This window comes from Tachypleus tridentatus, chromosome 10 (assembly GCF_004210375.1).
Source record: "Tachypleus tridentatus isolate NWPU-2018 chromosome 10, ASM421037v1, whole genome shotgun sequence".
Taxonomy (NCBI): domain Eukaryota; kingdom Metazoa; phylum Arthropoda; class Merostomata; order Xiphosura; family Limulidae; genus Tachypleus; species Tachypleus tridentatus.
In genome coordinates this window covers 74327265-74352558 of record NC_134834.1, presented here as the reverse complement: position 1 = coordinate 74352558, position 25294 = coordinate 74327265, and the positions used below count along the sequence as shown (strand labels likewise).

The 25294-nt window shown below is 30.3% G+C and overlaps 1 protein-coding gene across 1 annotated transcript in view; it reads right to left on the bottom strand.

Annotated features, from left to right (window-relative positions):
* Positions 1–25294, bottom strand: part of LOC143228381 (extracellular matrix organizing protein FRAS1-like) — a 206217-nt gene that overhangs the window by 79872 nt on the left and 101051 nt on the right. The window contains exons 30-38 of the mRNA XM_076459646.1: positions 25125–25272; positions 21018–21169; positions 18684–18785; positions 14935–15190; positions 14434–14700; positions 11001–11207; positions 9363–9555; positions 3181–3343; positions 1846–1978 (exon numbers count right to left, since the gene is read on the bottom strand). Of these exons, the coding sequence (XP_076315761.1) occupies positions 1846–1978; positions 3181–3343; positions 9363–9555; positions 11001–11207; positions 14434–14700; positions 14935–15190; positions 18684–18785; positions 21018–21169; positions 25125–25272 (1621 nt within the window). The remainder of the gene's footprint in view (positions 1–1845; positions 1979–3180; positions 3344–9362; positions 9556–11000; positions 11208–14433; positions 14701–14934; positions 15191–18683; positions 18786–21017; positions 21170–25124; positions 25273–25294) is intronic.

The following is a 25294-nucleotide window of genomic DNA, read 5'->3' as shown; positions in this document are numbered from 1 at the left end:
TAATTTACTCCCTTATCTTTCCAGAAATAACAAACTATGTTACCATTCTGATAGCTCCTGTATCCTGACTCATCTTCCAGTATATCTTGACTAGGTCTTGCCACTTGTGCCTGATGTGTCCAGACAAGGAAATGAGGCTGACATTGCACAACTCTCCTTCACTTTAATACAATTCACATGCAAGTCATATCCTTTAACCTTCATTTACCAAAGTGATGTATAAGCAATGAAGCAGCAGATGCAGATTCAGTGGCAGCTGTGACCTTAAGCCTGCATGCAGACAGCTCACTCATGCCATAGGGTTGTCCCTCATTGAATGAAGCAGCAGTGGTATGTGGAAGCTGTGTGACTTATTAGTCCATTTTAGAATTGTACTGCTCACCTCTACAAGACGAGGAAGGGGTTAGAAAATTTGGCTTAAAAATTGTGTACTTCACACAAACCTGGCCAGCTAATTGTGGCTGGAAAGGATCCTATACCATCAGTCAAAACAAAAAACTAAAGTCAAGGTGATTCCTGTTACCCTTGGTACAAGGAATATGTGAACTTTGATAGACGATGCCTGAGCTGACAGATCACAGAGAAGAACTTCTCTGGTCAGGACAGAGTTCACAAGATACAGCATTGATAAATAGCAAGAAAAGGTCCCTGACACCATGATCCTAAACAGCTTTGATATGCCAAGAATTAATATCCTGCTGAGGAAGACAACTCCACTGGGCTGGCCATGTTGTCAAAATGCCATAGAATTGCAACTGCCTCCCCAAACTTACCTTCTTTTGTGATCTTCAGGTCAGAGTATGGTTCGATGATGGTCTGAAGAAGTACTAAAAAGCACTCTCAAGGTTGAACTAAAAGACTGACATCGATCCTAATATCTGGAAAACGTTTGCCCAAATCCACCAAGCCTAGAGGAATGCTGTCACAAAGGGAGCAGCCAGGTATGAACAATATTGCATCTTAACAGCCCAGAACTAGTGTACAGCATGTAAAGTAATAGGAAGCAAGTATCAGAACCCACCAGCATCACTGCTGCTTTGCTCTCGTTACATTTTTAAGCTATGATAAGAATAATCAGTCATCTTCAAACACATAAAATCAATGAATGATGATGAAGATGGTCCTCTTAAAGCATGAAGGATGAACATATAAGTATGTGAAAGACAATATGTAGTAGACTTAGTGACATGATAATGAAAGACTATATCTAATAGCAGACATTTATTAAATACATTCAGCATTGTCACAATTTTGAGAGATTATTTAGTTTAAAGCTTGACTAAATGTTTAAAACAGCATGCTGCAATTAATGTTTGAATTTGAAATAAGTTTTATAACCTGCAAAAAAAGCAAATTCTAAATTTACTTGAAAATGTACATTATCTTCACACACATGGGATTAAACAGAGTCCCATCCTATATATGAAATGTTTGTATCAAATTGTTTGATGATGTGGTACCAAACAGACAAACAAATAAAAATGTACAACTTGATATTTAAGTATAGGGCAGCTTTCTTAAATAAGAAGTGAATTTAAATAATAACTCCAAAACAAAAATTACTGAAAAACTGATACATAAAAACTGAACTTGAATTGATTAGCTTATATTTCTATCAAAATTAATTTGCTACTGTTGTTATGCTACAGACATGGCAAAAGTGCCAAATTTCACACAGTAAAACTCAACTTTTTTAACTTTTAATAAGTTTGAAAATATATGCTCTTAAATCTTCATAAAAATATTATTCCAGAGATAATTAAACTAACCATTATTAGAAAATTAATGACATGTGCTCATATTAAAAGCATGAAATCTTATACAGCTTTAAATACAAAAACTTACTTGACTTAGAACTATCTATATACCCAAATGTTGGTTCTACGTCAATTACAACAGTTAAATTGCCCAGAGGAGAGTCGTGATCTAATACCGAGAACAAATCAGGAGAAATGAGGACTGATCCACCTTCAGTCACCTGAGAAATAAAACAATAATTAGAAGTAAAGTATGTTCATAAAATTAAGAACCTTTAAATTAACAAATAATAAATAGAAATATTAACACACAAATAAACATTAAATTATAATACAACAAAGCAACATGCAATTACAGTGCAAAGTTTGATTCAAAAGAAAAATAAAGAATTTAAATATCCCATACATATAATTGCTTGTGAATATATACTATCGTATATGATAAACCATGTTTATTTTATACATAGTCATTAGGATATGAAGACTAAGAGGAAGATGAGATACAAATATCATACAGAAAAGTGTTTACAGACTATGATAACAACACCAAAGACTTATAGCCCCTTCTTTCATCCGTGATAGTCCTAGTTATAGCCTGTTGTCCTGCAATACAATTTCAGCTGCAGGAAAATTTTACCACTACATGAAGGTTAATGTTTCCCTGTTCCTTTCATATCCATCAACCTTGTACAAGTAATAAGTTGAAGGGTCTGATTTAGCAACACAAAGCACAGAAGGTCATGACTAATGTCTTAAAATTTAGCATGAATTTTCATCACTACTTGGATCTTGCAAAGAAATTGGTAGTAGCTGAATACTTTGTCTTATTAGCATCCACTCTATACAAGAGACTATTTCCTTGTTATATAGTGATGCCTACATGTTAACTTAACAGCATGAAAAATTCACCCAAGGCTTAATCTGCAGCCACAATAAATCCTCCTGAGAAATGTTTGACAAATTCAATATAATTTTCTAAATATTATATTACCAACAGGATGATATTAAATTTTCCAAACTTTTGCAGACACTTAGTAATCCACTGTTTTTCCTTGTCAAAATCCTACCATTCTTTGTTCTACCAAAACAGCTCAACTCTACAAATACCCCTTTGCTTGAAACATTTCTGGCATCTTCTGATAATTGCAACAAATAAAAATTTTACCTTAGAAAGTTTTGTCATGATTATTCCAAACCAGAGTAAGTTTTAGGAACCATCTCTTCTTCCAAATTATCACATTTCACTTCAACTAAATGGCAAAAAGTGTCAGGACTTTTAAATTGTGTAGTTGCAACAAGTAAGAACAAAATGGTTGCAAACTTCTTATCAAGATATGTGACCAATAACGTGTTCTCCTAACTTTTATCTATGAATGTAAAAGACCTTTAAACATTGCAAAAGAATTAACAAATATTATCTTACCTGAATATTTTTTTTAACCATTACATGGGGTGCCTGACTATTTACAGGTGTTACTGATATAGAAAGTGCTTGGTATGGTTTCACATTTCCTTTGATATCGGTTACATTGAAATATATCAACTCATTAGCAGGAGACACGCCAATTTCTGGATTAGCGACAAATCTGAAACACATGCATTGGATTTCTTATCATGAAAAAACAAAAAAACATCTAAATTATATGATTAGTAAAAGCAAATGAGTACATATAAATCTTAAGGTTTTATTCACATAAAACTAATTTGGAAATACAAAATACAGAAGCAATATTTTCAAGGTAAGCAGTAATTTCACCATAGATCTTAAACAGAATTGTTCAGTTGCTTGCCATGTATGTAAAACTTATTTCCAGTTAAGATGAAAACTTGACTAAAAACTCATAATGACTCACTGATTATATTTTCCTATATTCTATATACATTCATATTTGTCAATGTAATCAAAAAGACTCTGACCAAATATCTTACATAGATTCACTGATTTCACCTACATGCACTTAAGTGTCATTTTAAATACAAGTAGAAAACCTGATCATATTTCAATTTCCAAAAAAAAGTCTCATGACAGCCACAATAGAAAATGATAAATATATAAACATGGACAACTACTGAGGCATCCGAATGATGTGTATATGTCTGTGTGTCTTATGTCTTATTTCTGTGTTTCTTGAGACAATAAGTCCAAATATTAGTTTTGAAATAACTGTGTATTCAACCATGACCTTGAATACTACATTATTACTAAAGTTGGAAGTAATTTTAATCCAGCTCAAATAAAACAAATGGAAAAAATATTAAATTAGACTGGCTGGCATAGAAGGATATAGCACCAGGAACTCTTGCTGGTTAAAACAGCTTTCAAAGCAAAGCCAATTCAATAAATGCTACAATGTATATTATGGCTGCATGGTCACTTCACAATTAAATCTAGCATACAACTAATAATGTATTGCAACAACTACAAACTTAAGAATTTAGCACGAAGAAGGAAAATTATAATACATTCTTGTGTCAAAGAAAGGAAGAGCAAAAACATGTGAATAAGTTAATGTTTTATTATTGAATATGAACTCAGGATTGCTGGTAATTAAAAGGTATGATAAAATAATAAAAATTAAAAATGTTCAGAAAATAAACTTTATTTAATTTAAGAAAATAAAATCAAACTTTCACAGATAAGTAGCTGAAATGCAAGAATGGTAGAAATATGAAGTATGACAAAGATGGAACTTCACTAAAAAGTTGGGTGTCTCATACGAGTCCTTTCTTCTATCACTTCAAAAAATAATTTGTCCAAAACTGACAAAATTGTATTTACAAAGCATCTTTTTCTGTCTGTAGCTGACCAAAAAGACTTACTGTAAAACATATGTTTCCAAATGGAAAACCACCATGCAATTTACTTGGTTTAAGGTATAGTTGTATTTATAGTTATTAGTTTTAGTAATAGTTATATTACACTTCACTAAATTTTATTTTAGTTACTCGTACAGTTAACAAGTGGTGATTACCCTGGAATCTGTCAGATAAATCTTTCATAATGCTAATTTAGCTCTCTATAGACAATTTAAATATTTATTTTTGGTAGAAGTTGCTTTATGATTGCAGACTATATTAAAACAAAAACTCTACATTTCTGTAAGTTCCTATTACCAGTCCTAGTGAGATAAAAAATCTTACATAAGATACACTATAATTCTACATGTGATGTAGAATTAGTTTTATTTAATTAATTTGCAATTTACTCTTAGAAAACTTTACTCTCTTGCATGACACTAGTTCTGTTGCATTTTTCCTTCATCTGAATCAGATGACAAATGATTTCACTGACTACCAGTAGTTGTGCAGAAAAAAGCATACTACATTAACACACAATATTAATTAATACCAAGTGCCTACTCCATCTGATGGTTATAAACAATATATTTAATAGATAATTATAGTGACAAACTTATAATGGAATGTAAATTTTACCAAACTAATCAAGAAATGAAATTTTTTTTATTATTTTATGCAAAGATGGTAAAAACTGACCACATAGTTTTTAATTATTTTATTTAATTACTGTTATGCAGTATTATTTTATAGAATTATTAACAGATACGATTTATTTTCATTACTAGACATTCTCAATAAAGTCAGAGTTAATTAAAATAAACAATTACAAAGCCCCAGTTGCATCTCAATATTATAAATGGATCTCATGGAAACATTATAGATTCCATGATTTTTTAAACATTTATCAAAAAACAATAATAATACCACTATAACATAAAACTAGGTGACTAGGACATAGTAAAAATTGCATACAGGTCACTTTTCTTTCAACACAAGGATTAATTATACATTGAATATGCAATAACAGACCATGTGTTTTGGAAGATTAGTTAACTCATTAAGGTACATTAATACCTCTTCCAAGATCACCCAGGTACAATTGGAGATGTGTGACACTTGCTCTATTTGCGATATGCGTGGGTGATATTTACTGCATTTAGTGAATATAGAGAAACAGTTAGCAGTGATCATGGGTGCTTCTAGCTCTGAGTTAATTTACTGACATGGGACATTTTATGACCATCCAATGAACCGTATGATTAATTTAAGTTTACAACTCTAATGTAGGATTATGCAGATGTTGGTATAAGGTACTATGCCAACTTCTTGATGTGCACATTTTTCTAACATTAAAGCTAAGATAAAGAAAGTTAGAAGAAGTCAGCAATTCTATATGTCTATGAACTAAAATAATTTATACTGATGAACTATAATTTTGTGCAATTATGGAATATAGGATAAACAATGTAAAGAAAATACTTTTATGCACTATATTACTTAAATAAAAGATCTTAATCAATGTTATTAACTGACAGAACAAACTTGTAATTCTGCTAGTGATGTTAACAAGATAGATATCTTTCAACCCCACAACAGTTGTTTTTAAGATTATATAGTAAGCCTAAATGCACTTATACATGCATTCACTCACATGTATGTTACTATTTAGCAGTTACTCTGAATTATGTGTTGTATGTATACATACAGTGTGTGTGTGTGTGTGTGTGTGTGTGTGTGTGTGTGTGTGTGTGTGTGTGTGTGTGTGTGTGTGTGTGTTGTATGCAAATACCAAATCCCTAGTAAAAATTCTTTTTAACCAGAAGATACCAGAAGTCAAATGGTTAATAGTTTAAATTGGAAACTGGATATTTTTCAAATATATCTACAAGATAAACAGCACAAGTAAAAATAAAATGTAAAATTGATATTTAATATAAAAATCCAATAGTTTAATCAACCAAAGAACCAGAAAAGAGCATGCATAAGGTACCCTCACTATAAAAAACAAATATTATGAATAATCATTGTATATTAACAAACACTAGGTTGGAAGATCAACCATCCAACTTATTTCTTTTTTTGTGCACTTTTGACTCCAATACACATTCATTGTCACACAGTGAGATTGTTAGACACTGTCTGACAGCAATAGCAAATATAACATGAAAAGTGTTGGAGCTTCAAGTAAAGAAGAGAATTCTTAATAACAATTAGCTGGCCTACTCTAATGTCCAAACCATAAAACTAATCAACAGAGAACTGTAATATTTGGTAGATGTACAAATGAAGTTATGGTATAACACATCTCCAAAGACAAACATAATTATCCTCACAGAACACAGCAGATCATGAAAGTTACAACATCTAACATCTTAATAATGTTCAATGTGACCACATTTATGTCTAGTATTCTTTAAACTGTCCAAGAAAAAGATAAAACAGTTGAATTATACTAACTTCCAATAGTTTTTTTATATGACATTTGAGGCCATCTCAAGTCTTTGAAATACTGTGACATGCTCACTTCCTGAAATATTACATGATATCAGCAATGCCTTGACAGCTTTTCAAATTAAAGGTGAAGGCCTTTCCTATGTGAATACTCTTTCTCCCAATTTTTTTCTGGAGTGTATGGATGATAACATGTTCTAATCTCTCTTGTTCAAAAAGCTTTCCATATCCTTCACTACTTTAATGTCCTATCCATTCACAATCTTCATTTCAACATTACCTTTTTAAGAAACATATGTAGTTCAAAAATAAATTGCAAGTAGTTTCTAATGGCAGAATAGCTCATGACATTTTTAATGTTTTTTACACAGTTACCCACTCTAGAGCATCTCCTAGTGAAAATTAGTTTTCATACTGGAATTACCTTTCCCAACAATTCCTTAACTCATATATATTTTGGTTCTCTAATTATCCAGTTTCATGATTTTAACAACAGAATGGGCCAGCTAACTTTGAAATAAGAGTGTATCACACTCTTCTACTATACTAGAAAGACAACCAGCATCTGAAATGCTAAGCTCAAAAAGTAATGCTTCAATGAAGATGTATACCACACCCTTCCATATTTTGAACTATAGCACACAAACCATACATCTGGTGCAAAGGTAACTGCACTATGCATGTCATTAAACATTAATTTCCTTTGATGTTGGCTTCATATATCTCGATACTTCCCTCTTTGGCTACTTGAGGCTTCATTTATAGCACTAAAATGCCAACACTGATATGGTTGCCAAACTCAAATCATTCATCCAATTGCTTAACCAATTAAACTGAATATGTGATAGTGAAAAGGAATGTCCTCCTGATTTTTCTAACAAATTGCAAGCAATTTCTGACAACTTGTAACAACAGCCACATAGACAACTCTACACATACATATAGATAATTAATATCTGCAAAATTTACAATTTCTAAGTGATGACTTTTAGTATCAGAATTTCCACTCAAGGTTTTGTGCTAAATGCAACCTAATATAATACTCTCTGTGTCAGGGTTTAATCACACAAACTATCTACTGTTTCATGTGGTAGTTTTATTGTGTTCTATTTACCTGGTACATAAATGGTTGCTCTTCAGCTGACACACTGAAACAGAGATTCTTTATAAATTCTTGTGATCCAATTTTCTGATTGATCAGCAGTAGAAAAAAACAGAGTATGAGTGCAGGTTTTTTAGATTTATCTGCCTTGATCTTGCAGGAAACAAGACTTACTGTACAAGTTATGTCTCACTGATCTGCATCCTTCAGTCTACTAATAATGAGTTTATTTAAATTGTTCATTTTCAAGTAATCTTTATATTCATTTGCTTTTATTCAGATATAAAATGACTTATCAGTTTAATAAAGGTAATTATTTAAATATTTTTAACTACTTTATATTATGCACAATAGCCGTTTTTTTATTTATCCAATAAAAGCATTTTATTTTTATTTCAACTTTACACCATGTATTCACTCTTTTATATCACCACTATAAGCTATAGTACCTTTTCTTCCATATGTCAGGTTCTCTAGTTGCTATAAGGATTGAATAAATGTGTATCTACCCTTGAAATAATTACACATCAATTTATTTAAAATACATTTATGTATGAGTGTCATTAAAGTTAGCAGTAAACTAAAAAGACTCATGTAAATTCACCTCACTTAATATACATACATGTGAATACATATGCATCACTTTGAAGGTCTGACAGAACCAGGTATTAAAGAAACATTTATCAGGTTTATATTAACAAGTTAGTTATGTTGCACAAAAACTTATTTCATGTATATCTTCCAAAATGCTTATGCACAAACTATACTACAGTAAAAACTAATTAGAAGTAGTTAATGTTTTAAGTGTATAATAAACATAACAAAAAAATAAGTGTAACACAGTGAACTTTTGAGTAGGTTAAACTAGGCCTCTTAAATACATTAGTTTCAAATATAATGTCGCTCTTCATTTCTAAGTATTTCAAGCAGACAATTTAATAAACCTCCCACCAACTAAATACATAAAGAATAGGTGTCAAAAGAATTTATTTGTTGCTGGATTGTTTTTCAGCAAAAGTTACACAATGGTCTAAAAGCATTAGAAGGAAAATGATCTCCAGAAATAGCATTATAAGCCAAGAAAGTTAACTGTTGACTCAGTAAAGGACACAAGAGAAATGAGCCTTAAGGATTTTTATTACTTATAATCAACTTTGTCAATACTAACATTATTTTTAATATCAGTGACAAGTTTTTTTTGATAACTTACATATTTGTAGTACAAGGTTTTAATAAAATAATAAAACACAAACCTCACTGATAAGTTATTAATTTCTTGCTGGGTTAAGTTGTATCCCTCTGTAAGGGTAATGAAAGTACCATCTGGAACTAGTTTCTCCAGATTTCCAAGTTGTGGTGTTGTGGTCAAAGTGAATAAAAGTTGACTATCAGGAGAATCCTTACCCTCATAAGCAATATGTCTTCTCTGCAATATAATGGATTGACCTTGCAAAAGAATAATGTTTAACCAAATTAACTTGAACAGATCAAGAGGTGTGTTGTTGTTGTTTTTTTGTTTTCAATGTAACAGTTATTTTATTGAGAAAAATTTAAGCAGTAGATGGCACTAGTTTAAATGTACAATACAGTAAACTGGAAAAATCAATGTTAATTTTTCTATATACCAAGCAACTCTGATAATGATAAATGCATTACTGATGTAAAGGAAACATTTTAAGGCAAGTTGTGTAGTCCACATTAATTCAATTGTGGTAAATATCTGATTAGAACAAAACAATAATTTAAATTAAAGCTGATTATTTTTCTGAACACAACTAGAAAATTTGCCAACGACAAGATAAATTTGTATTTTGTTACATGAAAAGAAATTATTTAATTGCTTGAGTAATATGGGAGATAAAAAACAGTGTATAATGCATTTAAAATGCGAGTAAATTTGTTTAGTTGTTTTAATACAATGGATTATCTGCCAATCTGTCCTTCACAAGACCTAAACCTTAATGTGGACCCATCAGAGACAGACAAAATGTGCTTTCAAGAAGCTAATTTATGTAATTTAAAAGGGGGCTTTAAGGAAAAAAAACATTACAGTGATTTGATTTTGTGAAAATATGGTTTAATAGCAAGTTCTTTTATGTACCATAGTTATTTTACAGTAAAAAAATAGTCAAAAATGGTTTTAAATTAATTTAAATAGGATAAATGATCTTGGAGTAGTTGAATACATTATTCTTATGAATAATTTAAAGTAATAAGTGTAAAACAAATTAATCTAGTGAAAAAAAGTTTAAAGGACACACTGTGTGTGTGTGAAATTTAAATAGAACAATAGAGCAGTGTGTTTGTTATATTTCTATCTTTTTTTAACCTACAAAAATAGAAATTCTTTGATAGATTGTTTGGGCAGAGTATTCATGATGAAACTTTGTAGAATGGACGGCAACTGTCCGTTGCAGAGACACAAGTGTAAAGGACGATGTTTCAAAAGTCTTCTGCCTTTCATCTTCAGGTCTTGAATACGAAAGGTAGAAGAACTTTCACAACGTCGTCCTCTACACTTGTGTTTTCACAACATGCATTTGCCATCCATTCTGTAAAGTTACAAATGGAAATATTGATGCGATTTCCTACAAAGCCTTTTAATTTTTCAGATCTGGAATGCTTCATAAAAAACTATTGAATATTTTCCTTAGTTTAAAGATTTAGGTAATGAAAAACAAAATAAATTAAAATACAACAAAGATATTTTTTACCTTCCATTAACAATAAATAAACTATCCCATTGTGTACAGTAGTACAAAAGTGTCATTACTTATAGTAAGTACATTGTTTCAAAATGAAGTGTTACAAGAATAATGCGTTCTTCAACAAAGTCATCTACACAAGTTACGCAACTTATACAGTAATACAACTTATACATGTAAACATACCTTCAGGTACAGTTAATGCTAAAGAAGCTGAATCCAAGACTGCTGGGCTGTCTGTGTCAACTGGTAAAACTGTTATACCAATTGTCATACTTGAAGAATGTTTGCCATCAGATACAGATATTATTAGTTCATCCTGATAATTTTGAGAGCTATCATGGGCATAAGAAAATTGGTTCTTTATGGTATCTTTATATGGGATTGATTCTCCTGAAAGAATTAGAATCATTTTCAAAACTGTGTCATAAAAATACAATACATTTTGTACAATGTATTGACACTCAAATGCAACTTTGTATGTTAAAATGTGGACAACTTATTTCAATATTACATAATAAAATTGATGGAAAGTGTTTCTGTTCTGATATTCAAATAATGTATAAGCAAATTATATTGTTTATATAACATTATTTTAAGTTAAATTCTAGACTTGTCATTATTTATTCAACTTCAATGATCCTTTTCATGGTATCTTTACACAGATTACACATTTTGGTATTATATGAAGTAAGGTCTACTCCTATGGACAGAATCTATCAGATATACAAAATAGACTCTGTTGAGACAAGTTTAAAGAAAATAAAATGTGCTCAACACTTCTATTAACAACTTGAAATAACAACATAAAGCAGTCTGAACTCAAAAATGAAAATTAAGTTACTTGGGTGAAATCATCAGTTAAAATAATGTCTTTCAATGGGTCATGGCACTAAGAAATTTCTTATTTCATATTGCCATTAAGATAGTAATAACCTATTCAAATAAACATCCTTAGACGACTTCTCTTAATAACAGTAAGTAATGTCAGTAATCAGAGTACAAATTCCCTCATGGAACAAACATCTCAACTAACAAAGAGACCAATAACACTGCACAACATATTTTTTGAAAAGGTTTGCTTTTTGAAAAGTTTTTGCTGATTGTGACAGGTACCTGGTGGGTATACACAAATATAGTTTTGGTTTTGCTTCATCACAAAGGAACTCAGAAATAGACAGTTAACTGTTTACTGGCAATAATAAATTTAATTGCATTTATGTTTCTAATATGCTGAACTATTAAGTTCAGCATAATTAAAAGTGTTTTGCTCCTGATTTTCGTTTGTATTCAATGACCGGTGCATCACGTTGCAGTGTCCAACAGTAGTCAGCAAGCATTGACAGATTCCAGTTGTCCTGATATCATTTTTCCATTGTAGCGATGTCCTGGTGAAACTGAAGATTTCGATGAAACGGTACATGATGAGCAAATTTGGATTGATTTTCGTGATCAGCAGCCAAAAATCTATAAGGAACACCCAACAATGTTCAAGAAGCAAAACCTTTATTGTGCAGTGTAATAGAAGAAACATTTTTTCAGGTGTCAATGTGGAAAGAACTCTGCTTCCAGGAATCACTGGTGTACATGTATATAACCAAATAACTAAAGCTCAAAGCTACTAAGAACAGGAGTTAACTCTTCAGAGATAAATCCAGTAGATAAAAAAAATCAAACATGTAAAATGAGATTAATTCAGGTCCACAATAATATTCAAGAAGGTACAGAAGGGAAAATTGTAAATACAAAAAAGATGTCCATGTCATAACCCAAAATATAAAATAAATTATACTTACAAACACTAACAAGAGAGAACATGGTTCAGCCATTTAAGGGAAAGAACAGCAACATGAATGATTGCACTAAAACTGCAGTGGCGAGAAAGCAGAGCTGTGCAATTCAGAGGGTAATAGTAGTAATATCCAATAGAGGAAACTTAAGTGCAATAAATCTCAGACACAAATCAAAAGGTGGGTAAAGTATGCATGAATATATGTAACCAACTTGACCTTTAATATCCAACTTCAGAACATTCATGATGATAGAAAACATATAGGTTCAAGAAGTCTTGATAGAAATTAATAAAAACCCTCTAACCCGAGCACTTCTGAAAACCCCTGAAGATGAAAGTCCCATCTTATAAAAGCACTCAGGTTATAAAGTTTTTATCAAATTCAGGACATGAAGATTTGGAATAGGAGATCAGATGAGTGGAAGCTTCTGATTAAGTAGCTGAAATTATAGTAACTTTTTTTCATCTCATACAGTTACAAAATCATTTGGAGGTTATAAAATTAAACAAGTGCTTTGTGGGTCAAACTGAATTCTAACAGGGTAATTCATGAATAAACCTCTCATAATGACAAGTTGAAACATCAATGGAATATTCCTAAACCCAGAAAACAAAAATGTCCAAGAACAGACAAAACAAATATCTCTTGACCAAGTAAATTTTGGATACTGATACAGAGAATAATGTTGACTACACTTTACTAACAAAATTAGAAGACAAAATTTAGCCCAGTAAATTATTGAGACTGTTTAAGGTTTAAAAGAAAGTGAGACTTTGAGCAAGAACAAAATATGTGAAAAGCTCTACAAATGTTCACACAGTTCTCTTTTAAGCACAAGAAAACACAGTCACTTTATGGCAGTATTGTACCTTTCCATTCTACCAAGAAACAGAAGTCACAAATGAAAGTTAGAAAACTGTAACAGAACAACATTGTCACATGCAATAAAAAACATTTCACAAATTTGCAAGTATCTACTGAATGTCCCTGTAATGATTATGTTCCACCTGTATAATACACTCAGTGGTGATAATATCCCCAGGACTATTCAACCACGAATATGATATAATAAAAGAGGACAAAACGGACTATATCTTCCAAACCAAAATGATGTTTCAAAGGATATTTGAACCTAAACGAAGTATTGAAAAGTAGGTCTCAGTGAACAAGGAATTTCAGTATGATATGACTTAAAATTCAACATGAATTGCAGCATTCAGTATGCTATATATACATGTGGACTTTTGACTTTAGCAAGCAGGAGATAAGCAATAAGATAGGCAAAAAAACTACTTGAGGAGTAAGAATGAAGCTACAAGTAACAATAGTTTTGTTACATTTCTAAACAATTTACAAAGACAGTGGAAATTTCCTTGGTATAGGTTTTTGTCACTCAGAAACATGAATTTAAAAGGTAGATTATAGAAGAAAAGAAAATATTTAGAAAGAGACAGTAAAAGTATTAACTACACTTAATGAAAAGTACAAATACATAATAAAAATAGTCTTTTACATAAAACGTCTTGTTAAAATTATGGCAAAAGTTAAGCTCTAGTTCCTAACAAAAAATTATGGTTGGAGATTGTCTGTAATCATCTTTTAATAATTGCCAAACAGATTATACCTAAAACAATATATTGCCTTAAAAAGATATAGTGACATTTGTGAATCACAAATTTATTAAAGATAAGATTTTATTTTTAATAATTAATAAGGAATTTTAATATTTACAATACTCATTAATACCTATATATATCATTAACTCAAAAACAATCTGGAAATTGTTATAAATTATAATGTTAGTACACTGATACAAAATAGTATACCTTCCAAAACAGGAACTTTCTTCCCATCTATATGTTTCAACAAAACTCCATGCTCAGGTTCTTTAGTCAAAGACACTTCTAATTTCTCAAGAGATGTGTCTGGATCCTTTGCAGAAAAAACTGACTGAGGTATTAAGACAAAAGTTCCCAGATTTACTCTGAGCTCTAACTTGTGTCTTTCAAATTTTGGAGGTTCTTTGTCTTTTGAAATCACCTTCACTATAAAAGTCTGCTCAGGAAGAAGTTTATTTCCTCCTCTGTCAGATACTTAAAACAAAAAAGTGTGCATAATATTTATTGTAATTCTAACAAACTGAATGAAATACATTTTTAAAAAAGCTCACTACAACTGGCAGTATACTACTATGAAAATAAAGATTTGTTATGTAGTTGCTATGAGAATTTATAATGTTACTTCTATGTTAAAGTTACACCACATCTATTATTTACGTTTTGAGTTATACAGTTATACTCTAGACTGTTTATATAATATTTATTTACCAAAAAATTTAAAACTAAAGGACTCTTCCTTTGGTCCAATATCTCTTTCAGGAGGTCGGTATATAATCTTCATATCATCAATGTCACCCTGAGTAAACTGACCAATAGGTTGACCAAGATAATCTATGTGTTCAAGTGTTCCTTGTCCTGGAGCTAAGCGTTTGGTGATATGATAGACAACATCATGAGGTTCAAAATTTCTAGGAGTGAATGACAACTGCGAGTTTGAAATTGTCATTGCATGGTGTTCCATCACCTAATAAAAAATTATAAATTACTTAACCATAAATGTTATTTTCACCTGTAATGCTGAGTCTATTTTTTTTTAAGTTAAGTTAACATCGTAATTATGATTTTGTGTAAATGTGGTCAGATAAAGGGAAAAGTATTATATTAATGATAAACTAAAAAAGGAAATACTTTAGGCATTGAATTTTCATTTCAATTGAAAAATTAATTTTCTTGTTTTATCAATAATACAAAATAACACTAGTCACTGCCATCCACTATCTACTTTTGGTTTACTCTTATCAAAGAACAGTGAAATTTACCATCATAATATAATGCCCCAATGGCTGAATGGGCAAACAAATTTGGTGGAATGGGGATTCAAACCCTAAATCCTCAGATTGCAAATCAAGTGCCCTAACCATCTGGCCATGCCAAACCACCACCAAGGTATTATAATTAAATATTTTAACAAACATAATTATTTAACCAATCAATATTAAAGTAAAATAAGGTTTAAAAGTCCAAAATAAATAGTGAAATATTAAAACACTTTAAACAGCTTTATAGCTTTCTAAAAATATAACATGATTTACAACTACTAATTTAAATTGATGAAGAATCACACAACAAAACATGCATTAGTCGTTTAAGAAGTATAAAAACAAATACTGAAATATTTAGAACGCTTTTAAAACAGTTATTTGTAACAAATACAGCAATACTACTGAATGCTAATGTGATTTGAGGAAGAATAATGTAGACTGCTTTAACACTTTAATAGGTATATGTTTTGATATTCCTCAGATTTATTCAATAATGATTTGTTAGTGTCTGGCATGGCTTAATAGTTAGGGTGCTCAACTCACAATCTGTGGGTCACAAGTTTGAATCTGCTCACCAAATATGCTTGTCCTTTCAGGTGTGGGGGCATTATAATATAATGGTAAATCTAACTATTTGTTGGTAAAGGAGTAGCCTAGCAGTTGATGGTGGATGGTTTTCACAAGCTTTCTTTCTAGTCCATCACTTCAAAATTAAGGACTGCTAGCACAGACAGCCCCTAAGTAGGTTTGCACAAACTCATAAACAAATATACAAAGCTATGCTGTTTAATTTTGAATTAATTAAAAGTTTTAATTGATGTTCAAACTAAACTAGGCATGTGATTATTTGAGCATATTATTATACTTACAAAACAGCTTACAAGTACTGTGATTATTAAATATAAAAGAATGTTACAGTCAATATAACTGATAGTTTCACCCCTTTTTAAGTAACATAGAATATGTATGTAACAAAAAATACTTAGTAAATTTTCCTAACTTTCTATGCAGGTGGTCTGCACATAGTAATGACATTCTTTTTAACTGGATGTCAAAACGTCATAAACAAATATTTCTTTCATAGAGGTAAAGGTTACACACTGCAGACTTTGTTCATAATTCTCAAACTAAACTGTGCATGTTTTATTATGGACTTTCAGTTCATTTGTTCAAACAGGTAATGAATAAACCTGTATAAAATGGATTATGCTGGTTAAAAATATAAGTACACTAATGGTTGAAATTTGTATAAACTTAATGGTGTGTGAAATATCACAGAAAAGCTTTTGTCTAAATATAAAAGATAAAAACCCACTCAGATCTGGATCTTGCTTTCATCCTGTCTCAGTCTTGTGCAGACATATGAAAAACTTCAACATTAGCAGCCATTTGAATACAGTCAAATAATAAACCAGTCAGTCAGCAAGTACTACTACTTTTTGCTTAATAAAGACTTATTCATTTATTCCCTTATGTTTCCTTTTCCTTTGTTACCCATGTTCAATTTATATTCTCCATAATGTTTACAGAATATGAATTTTGCTAATGCTTTAAACATATCGCTCGGATACCAGTGTGCCTGAATACCACAAAACTCAAAAGTTACTTTGTTCGATTGCAATACATATTTGCCCCCAGTAGCACAGTGGTATGTCTGCAGATCTACAGTGCTAAAAACAGGGTTTTGATACACGTGGTTGGCAGAGCACAGATATCCCTAGCATATCTTTGTGCTTAACTTAAAACACAAAAATAATGTATACTGAGCATTTGAACTCAGACTTTAACTGCTGCTATTATTTCAAAATATCTTTTTAATCAATGCCAACTCTTTCTTTTACACATAAAAGACATTTGCTTTAACTAGTAAGACAACCTTAAATTAACCAAACACTACAATTTTTAAAGGTAGCATGTTTTGGTCTGAAACTGATAAAACAATAAAAGTTTTAATTTTCATTCAAAATGAAATAAAATGATATGTATAAAAATGTAATATTTGTTTCTATAATTAAGCTACAGTAGGTTTAACAATAACAATTCTATTTTTAGTACGTCTTAAGCCCTAAGTTTAAATATTTTTTACCATTTCTTAAAAATTTTTTGATTAAAAAATATGCAAGTTTGTAATAATTTAGAACACTATATAAACAAGATTAGAGAATATAAATATACATTACATACCTTAAAACTCAGATGTGTTTTTCAATTAATATTTATGAAATTTAAATTGGAGTTACATATACTTTGAACACGTCTTTCTCAATATCATCTACTTACATCCATATTACATTTCAAATCAAAAGCCAGTTACTTTCACCATAAGCTCAAAATTAAAAGCCACTTACATCAGTGTTAAGCTCATAGTCCAAAGCAAGTTACATCCATGCTAAGCTCAAAATCAAAAGCTATTTTCTTCTGTGATAAGTTTGATAGTAAAAGCCACTTACATCCATGCTAAGCTCAAAATCAAAAGCCAGTTACTTCTGTGGTGAGTTTAATATTACAAGCCACTTGCATCCATGCTAAGTTTAATATTAGAAGCCACTTACATCCATATTAAGCTTAAATGTAAAAGTAAGTTACATCACATAGGAAAATCCATGACTTAAAGTTTTCAGTGTTTTTATATCATTTTTATTACTTAGTTGAAAGTCAAAAGTCATTTATATCTAAGTTAAATTCAAAATTTAATTTCAGTTATGTTCATTTTAAGTTTAAACTGAATTACAATTAAAATGTGTTAAGTTTATAATCAGCTGGTAATAACCCTACACTGCATTTAAAATATTTCAGTTATATTTGTATGAAGATTCAAGTTAAGTTACAGTTTGTATCATACAATGTTCAATAACAACGTGGGAGTTGTGCAATATTATGTTAAAAAAGCTAACAGTTATAGCCATGTTTCTTTTAAATTGAACTTGACAATTGCTGTCAATATATGATAAAATTAGCTTCACAACTGTAGAGCAATATCACATTAAAAAACTAGTACAATTATTTTCTGTTCAAAATCAATTTGACAGATGCAACTCTATAGCTTTAAAATCAACTACATAATTGAAGTACTATTATGTTTAAAAATTAACAAAAAGTCCAAATGTTATTCAAAATTAATTCACTGTTACAACTACTTTTAACTGAAAATAAACCTCACCACTGCATCAATGTAAGTTTGAAAAATCAACTCACCATAATACCCAAATTAATCTGCTTATCATCTGGTGGTGATATAATATCGAAACGAAAAATTTGTTTTGAAATGGTGTTTGGAGGCCGAGCATCATCTGAAACCTACATTGGCAGCAAAGAACAAAATGCACTCACAGAAGACAGATTAGAAGTGAAAACTGGACTATTTTTGTTTTACTGACATTTGAAATTTAAATTGCAGCCACTAATTATCTATAGAAAAACATGCTGAAACATTAACATCCAAAATGCTAGTTCTTTTTATTCAATCTTACATCACAAAAAATATTTTAAAAACATCACTATGTACCAACACAAGAGGAGTACAGAAAACATACTATTATCAACTGCACTCTTTTATAATTTTATTTTAGAATTAATTGCATATGGCACAGATTATGTAAGTAACTAAATAAATAACTATTCTAAGATATTGCATCAAAAGTTATATTATTTGGTCAATGGAGCTATATTTATCACAAAATCAAACAGAGCATTGACACTGTAGTCAAACACACAGCCAAGTACACCACCGGCAACAGAATCAACATAAGGTCAGAGAAATCACTGGTACATTTTAAATAAGTAAGAAGTCAAACAAGTCAGTTAAACATTTGCCTAATAGAATATCAAGTACATCAAATATGCTATAATAAGCAGGAGGTCAAGAAGGTCAGTGGCTAGTTGAATACAAAATCAGAAATGTTCCAATTAAACACTAGAATAAAACAGTGATACTCAAAGTGTATCAAGTCAGACAAGTCGGTAACAAAAGATCAAATTGATCAATAATATTTTAGTTAGTTATCACATAAAAGTAATCAGTGACTTAGATTTGTTAAACGTATAAGTGACAAAGCAGTAATACACAATATCAAGAAAGTGACTCTAATTAAACTTTAAATAATATATTACATCAAAAATAACAATTAAATTATTGATAAAAAAGAGCAAATACAATATCATGCAAGTAAGTGGCATGTTATTTACACAAATGAACCAGTGACACACATTATGTTTGTAGTGAAAGATAATCAGTGTTACTGCACACAAATATATGACCAAGCAATACTTTACTTGAACATTTGATGAGAGTACCAGTGACACACATTATGTTTGTAGTGAAAGATAATCAGTGTTACTGCACACAAATATATGACCAAGCAATACTTTACTTGAACATTTGATGAGAGTACCAGTGACACACATTATGTTTGTAGTGAAAGATAATCAGTGTTACTGCACACAAATATATGACCAAGCAATACTTTTTGAACATTTGATGAGAGTACCAGTGAACATTATGTTTGTAGTGAAAGATAATCAGTGTTACTGCACACAAATATATGACCAAGCAATACTTTACTTGAACAGTGACACACATTATGTTTGTAGTGAAAGATAATCAGTGTTACTGCACACAAATATATGACCAAGCAATACTTTACTTGAACATTTGATGAGAGTACCAGTGACACAACTGATACAGCAGATCAAAAATAAAAATGGCACTGCAGACAAACAAAACCAAACATATAAGTAACACTTAATGTTAATGTACAAGGTAAAAAAGGAATGCCACTACAAACAAATCAAACAGGTGACACTTTATGTAAATATACATGTTAAAAAAAAAAGGTAATGCAGACAAACAAAACCAAAGATGTAGTTAACACTTTATGATAATGTACAAGGTAAGAAAAGAATGCCACTACAAACAAATTAAACAGGTAAGTAGTACTTTAAGTAAACATATCAGGTAAAAATAAGAATGGCACTGTAGACAAACCAAACATGCAAGTAACACGTTACTTATATCAGATCAACATAACAGGTGACACAGATGATGTAATAATTTATATAATATTATTATGGCTTTTTGCAAGTTAGTGAAGTTAGTAAGTTTGTTGCAGTGATCAGTAACAGGTTACGTTTGTCTACTCAAATACAACAATTATACAACAGTGAAATATATTAGTGTATAATACACAAATACAAATTTTGGTTAAATATAAGGTGAAAATTACCAATGACATATGTTATTTAACAAGCAAATAAACCAAACAATGTGTATACCATTGTTAGCTCATACTTACCAGTGCAACAGAGCATGTATCAAATCAAATATCAGTGACATTATGTACAAATAATGTTATTGACACAACAAGAATGCTACACAGTCCGTAAATACATTATCCAAGAAAGAATTGTTATCAAATATGATTAACTACAAGATTTCTTTGATATTATCTATTTGTTATTACTACTTGAAAATATAGAAACACTTTTGAAAGTTGAATGTGCATTAATTTACCTAAGGTACAGATCCTTTACCTGAAATTCAAATCTATCCACTGTAGCCTCTGTTCCAGAATTTTGGTACCAGATCACTCCATCATTGATATCTTTTTGAGTGAAATCTTTTACTTCACTATGTACTTGTGGGTTAAAGTTTTGGGCACCTGGAGACCTTCTAACCAAAGTACCTGATGAATGAGTTATTAACATATTGTGTTATGAGCATCATGAATCATAATGTAACTTTTTATATAATAAAATCCTTTTTTTTTCTGAAAAATTCTAGCATATCTTTGAAAAACCTGAAGATATGTAAACCATTTAAAAACTATCAGATGAAAACAATATGTTATCATAAGTTAAATGTCAAAGTTTTTTTTTCAGTTTAATGCTTGTAATGTATATTGTTAAACATGTATTAGGGAAGCTCCATCTGTTCTCTAATTGAGAGAAAGAATCAACAATATGCAGTTTACAAAAATACTAGCATGTCTTCAAACATTGTTGAATTTTCAAAAATCTTCAAGTGCTCAATGAATCAGTTAGCTAACTAGCCATCAAGAGAAGTGCATTTGTGTATCATTATAGAAGTAATTTGCTCTCTGTAAACATTGACAAAAGATTCAGTTCCAAACCAGACAGAGAACTCAGTACTGTTTGTCAGTATGAAAAATTCTTGCATATAAACCATTATTTATTAACTATTTGTAATAACCATTATTACAAATTACATTGTTGTTTGTACATCAAAATATACTCATGTTAAGAATGTTGTTAGCAAATATCATAAATTTGATATTATATATATACACACACACACACACACACACTGACATTCAATTAACTTCTAAATTCAAATTTCCAGCTATTTGAAACTAATATGTTAGCAAACAGGGCAGAACAGTTAGCATGGAGAGTTATCTGTTTGGGACTTGAACTTTAGTAAGTCATTTGGTGCAAGCACCTGCCTCAAAAAACTAGTATGAGCTGAACATCCAGGGATGAAGCTATCATCAAATAAAATTTAACATCCTGATATGTTATAGTGATAACAGTAACCAGTAAGGGGTGTCTCATTCTGACAGTCATCTATAATGAGCAGATTTTAATTAATTCAGCTATTTGCATGCTTGATTCAAAAATTGGCTTAGTGTTCATGAAATAGTATTTTTGGTACTTGTTTTGAAGTATTATGTTGTGTATATTTGATTAGCTAATTGCAAGGCTATAACTACACCCACACAAAAAAAAAAGAATAAAAAATTGGTGTGCATGTTTTAATAGTGCAAAAAATGTTCGCAAATTCTCACACAAACATATCAGTATGTATCACCAATAACTTGAAAGGCAAATATCATAATTAAGCTTGTAAGTTAATTATGATTTTCAATGTACAGTGACTCCACTACAAAATTTATAATGTTATCCATTTCCAGTGCAAGATTAATTTGCCAATGCAGCTCATGTATTATTTGTAATGTGAGTTAAATATAAAGCCTGTTAAAGTATATAGTTTTTGTACTTTTCCTCATAACAACATACAATATTAAGCCAGTTACAAAATCAACTCATACTATTAGGCAATCTGCTGTCTTAAATTAGCTACTCAGAAAAACCTTAAAAAAGGCAAAAACATAATTACATAAAACAGAATCAAATGTGTATGTCTTTCACTTCTTATAGTATAAAAAATTAATCATTTGAATAAAACTGTACTAACTTTTTCAGTACTGTAATTAAAATACGTTATTTTTGGTAAGTTAATTGTACATATGTAAACATCATTGGTTCACTCCAAAGACCTTCCATTTCTGTGAAGCTATAGATAGCAATGTTTTCTGTAATTCCAAATTTACAGAGTGTACCTTCATGTAATTTTGTAATCTTTTAGTAAACATTACAAGCCTGTTGTACAAAAAATAAAAGAATTTCTAATAAACACTTGCTGTAAATATATGGTGTTAGTTTGTGTCAGACTAACTACTTTGCATGCAAGATGATTTTCATGTTATGAATAGACATTTTTTCACTTTAAAGTTTGTTTCATTAACACCACCTCTAAGACTTTCTAAATTAATACTAACTTTTTGTTCAATAAATCTTTTTATGTTACCTCTTATTTTCTCTACTCTAGCACTAACTGTAGCAAAGCCAGCATTATGAGATACAATGAAAAGTTAGAAAAATACAAAACAAATCTAAATTACCTTTTCTTCTTTTTACAATTACTGTGTATTCTAAGAAATAACTGCAAAGAATTATTCTGAACAGCCTTGACACCTGTTTTCCTTTTATTTTGTTTTATTTTTCTAACTATGAACCATGTCTAACAATTCCTTCATAACAAGTTAAAAAATCATCCAACAAATGCATAGCTCTCAAGTTACAGTACTGAATTTTGCAATCAGAAACCCAACAGAAGCACAAGACACTATAATATTTGATTATTTCATAGCAATACAGGTATTATAAGTTTTGAAATTTGCATTAAAGCTTTTGTGCATGTCAGGTTTTTATATGGTCAAGGTTCTTTTAAAGTAGGTGGTAAATTTCAAGAACAAAAGAACATAGTACAATCTACTTATTTTAAAATTATATATCCAAAACAAATCAAACAAATGTTCAAAATTTTGTTACATTATTGGTTATTACAGTTGTATTCAGAGCTTTAAATAATTGTTTTTTTATTCATCAAAGCCCAACACAGGTGAGTTCAATTACTTTAAAACACCCTTTGATGCAACAAATCATTCTTCTATACTCCATTATTATAATACAAGGCTGTGATATTTGCTTTAAAATCACCACTGTAACTGTTGGTTACCACAGTTGTATCCAAAGCTCTAAACAATTCTCTCTTACATCAAAAGTCCACACATGCTGGTTCAGTAGTATATTTTAAAATCCAACTGACAAGATGAATTGTTCTTCTCTATTATGTTATTAAAATATAATCTGGGATAACTACTCTTTAAAAGTCTTCACTATATATACACACACACACAAACACACACATTTAATGTCTAAACTAGCAATCACCCAGTCTATATCTATCTGTCTTATGTTATTCTTTCTTACTTTCACTTTAACTAGCTTACTTACTTGCACTTATCATACTTAAACAAAGTAATACTCTTGTATTAAACATAAAATGAACAGTTGTGTGTATCTAAAATAATTATATTTTGCATATAGCTATGTAAAAGGTTGCAGTCATGTACATAAGGTTAATAGTGTAATCTATTCAGCACCAATGACCTGACTGGCAAGAAAGGTCTTACCCAACCAGAACTAATTCAGATTAGATCTTAGAAACACAAGAAATAAAATACAATCTTGACCTCAGTTTACAGAAACTGTTTCCATTTAATACTAAACTGTTTGATGATACTGGGAGACTAGAAATGTGACAACATGGGATTGACAAACACACACTAATATAATTCATTATATTGCATAAATTACTGGGAGATACCAGAAAAATCTACAGATGCCCTGTTTCATTTGTAGTCAATTGTCAGAAAGACCTCAGAATAATTGGTAATATATTTTACTAGCAACCAATGATTTATGTGCTGTAAATGACACATGGAAGTCACATGTTTACCCTGTTGAACACATCAACGCTACAGAATAAATAACAAAATGAAATTCAAGATCATTCACTGTGACAAGGAAATCAGTTCAGCAGGTACACATTCAACACTAAAGTTCCAGAAGGATTATTCTTAAGGTAATGTATGTGTCAAACATTTTTTTCTAAACATAAACTACTGTATGCAACCAATATGATTCAGAAAATATACAGTTATGATCATATTGACATGAAATATTCAGTGAATATATTTGTTTTGAGATTCCAACATCCCAAACTTTAATAAAATGCTGAAGTAGTTTATCACACAAGTTCATAAGACTGTCACTTGGTGAATTAATTTATCTATTTATTAATTTCCTTCATCCAATTAATCTAACAATCTTGGTCATGAAAGAAAATTTGCACCTGAAATGAACTATGGCTAAAACACTGACTTTAAATCGTTTTAAATAATAATATAAGTAATAAATTTCATTCCATATTTCTTACCATACTTACAAATTTTATTTTCATTTTAAAACTAAAAGCTCTAAATACCTTCTCTCACACTTTTCCCTTAGTCACTGTGAACAGTATATCTTTATCATCAGTATCAGGGTCAGTAACTTGAAGATTAGAAGAAGTCAACTGTATGGAACTGCCTCTTTCTACCTTAACAACCTCATTAGTCACTAGAATTGGTCCTTTATTTCCCTAGAAATATCATCATTTAAAA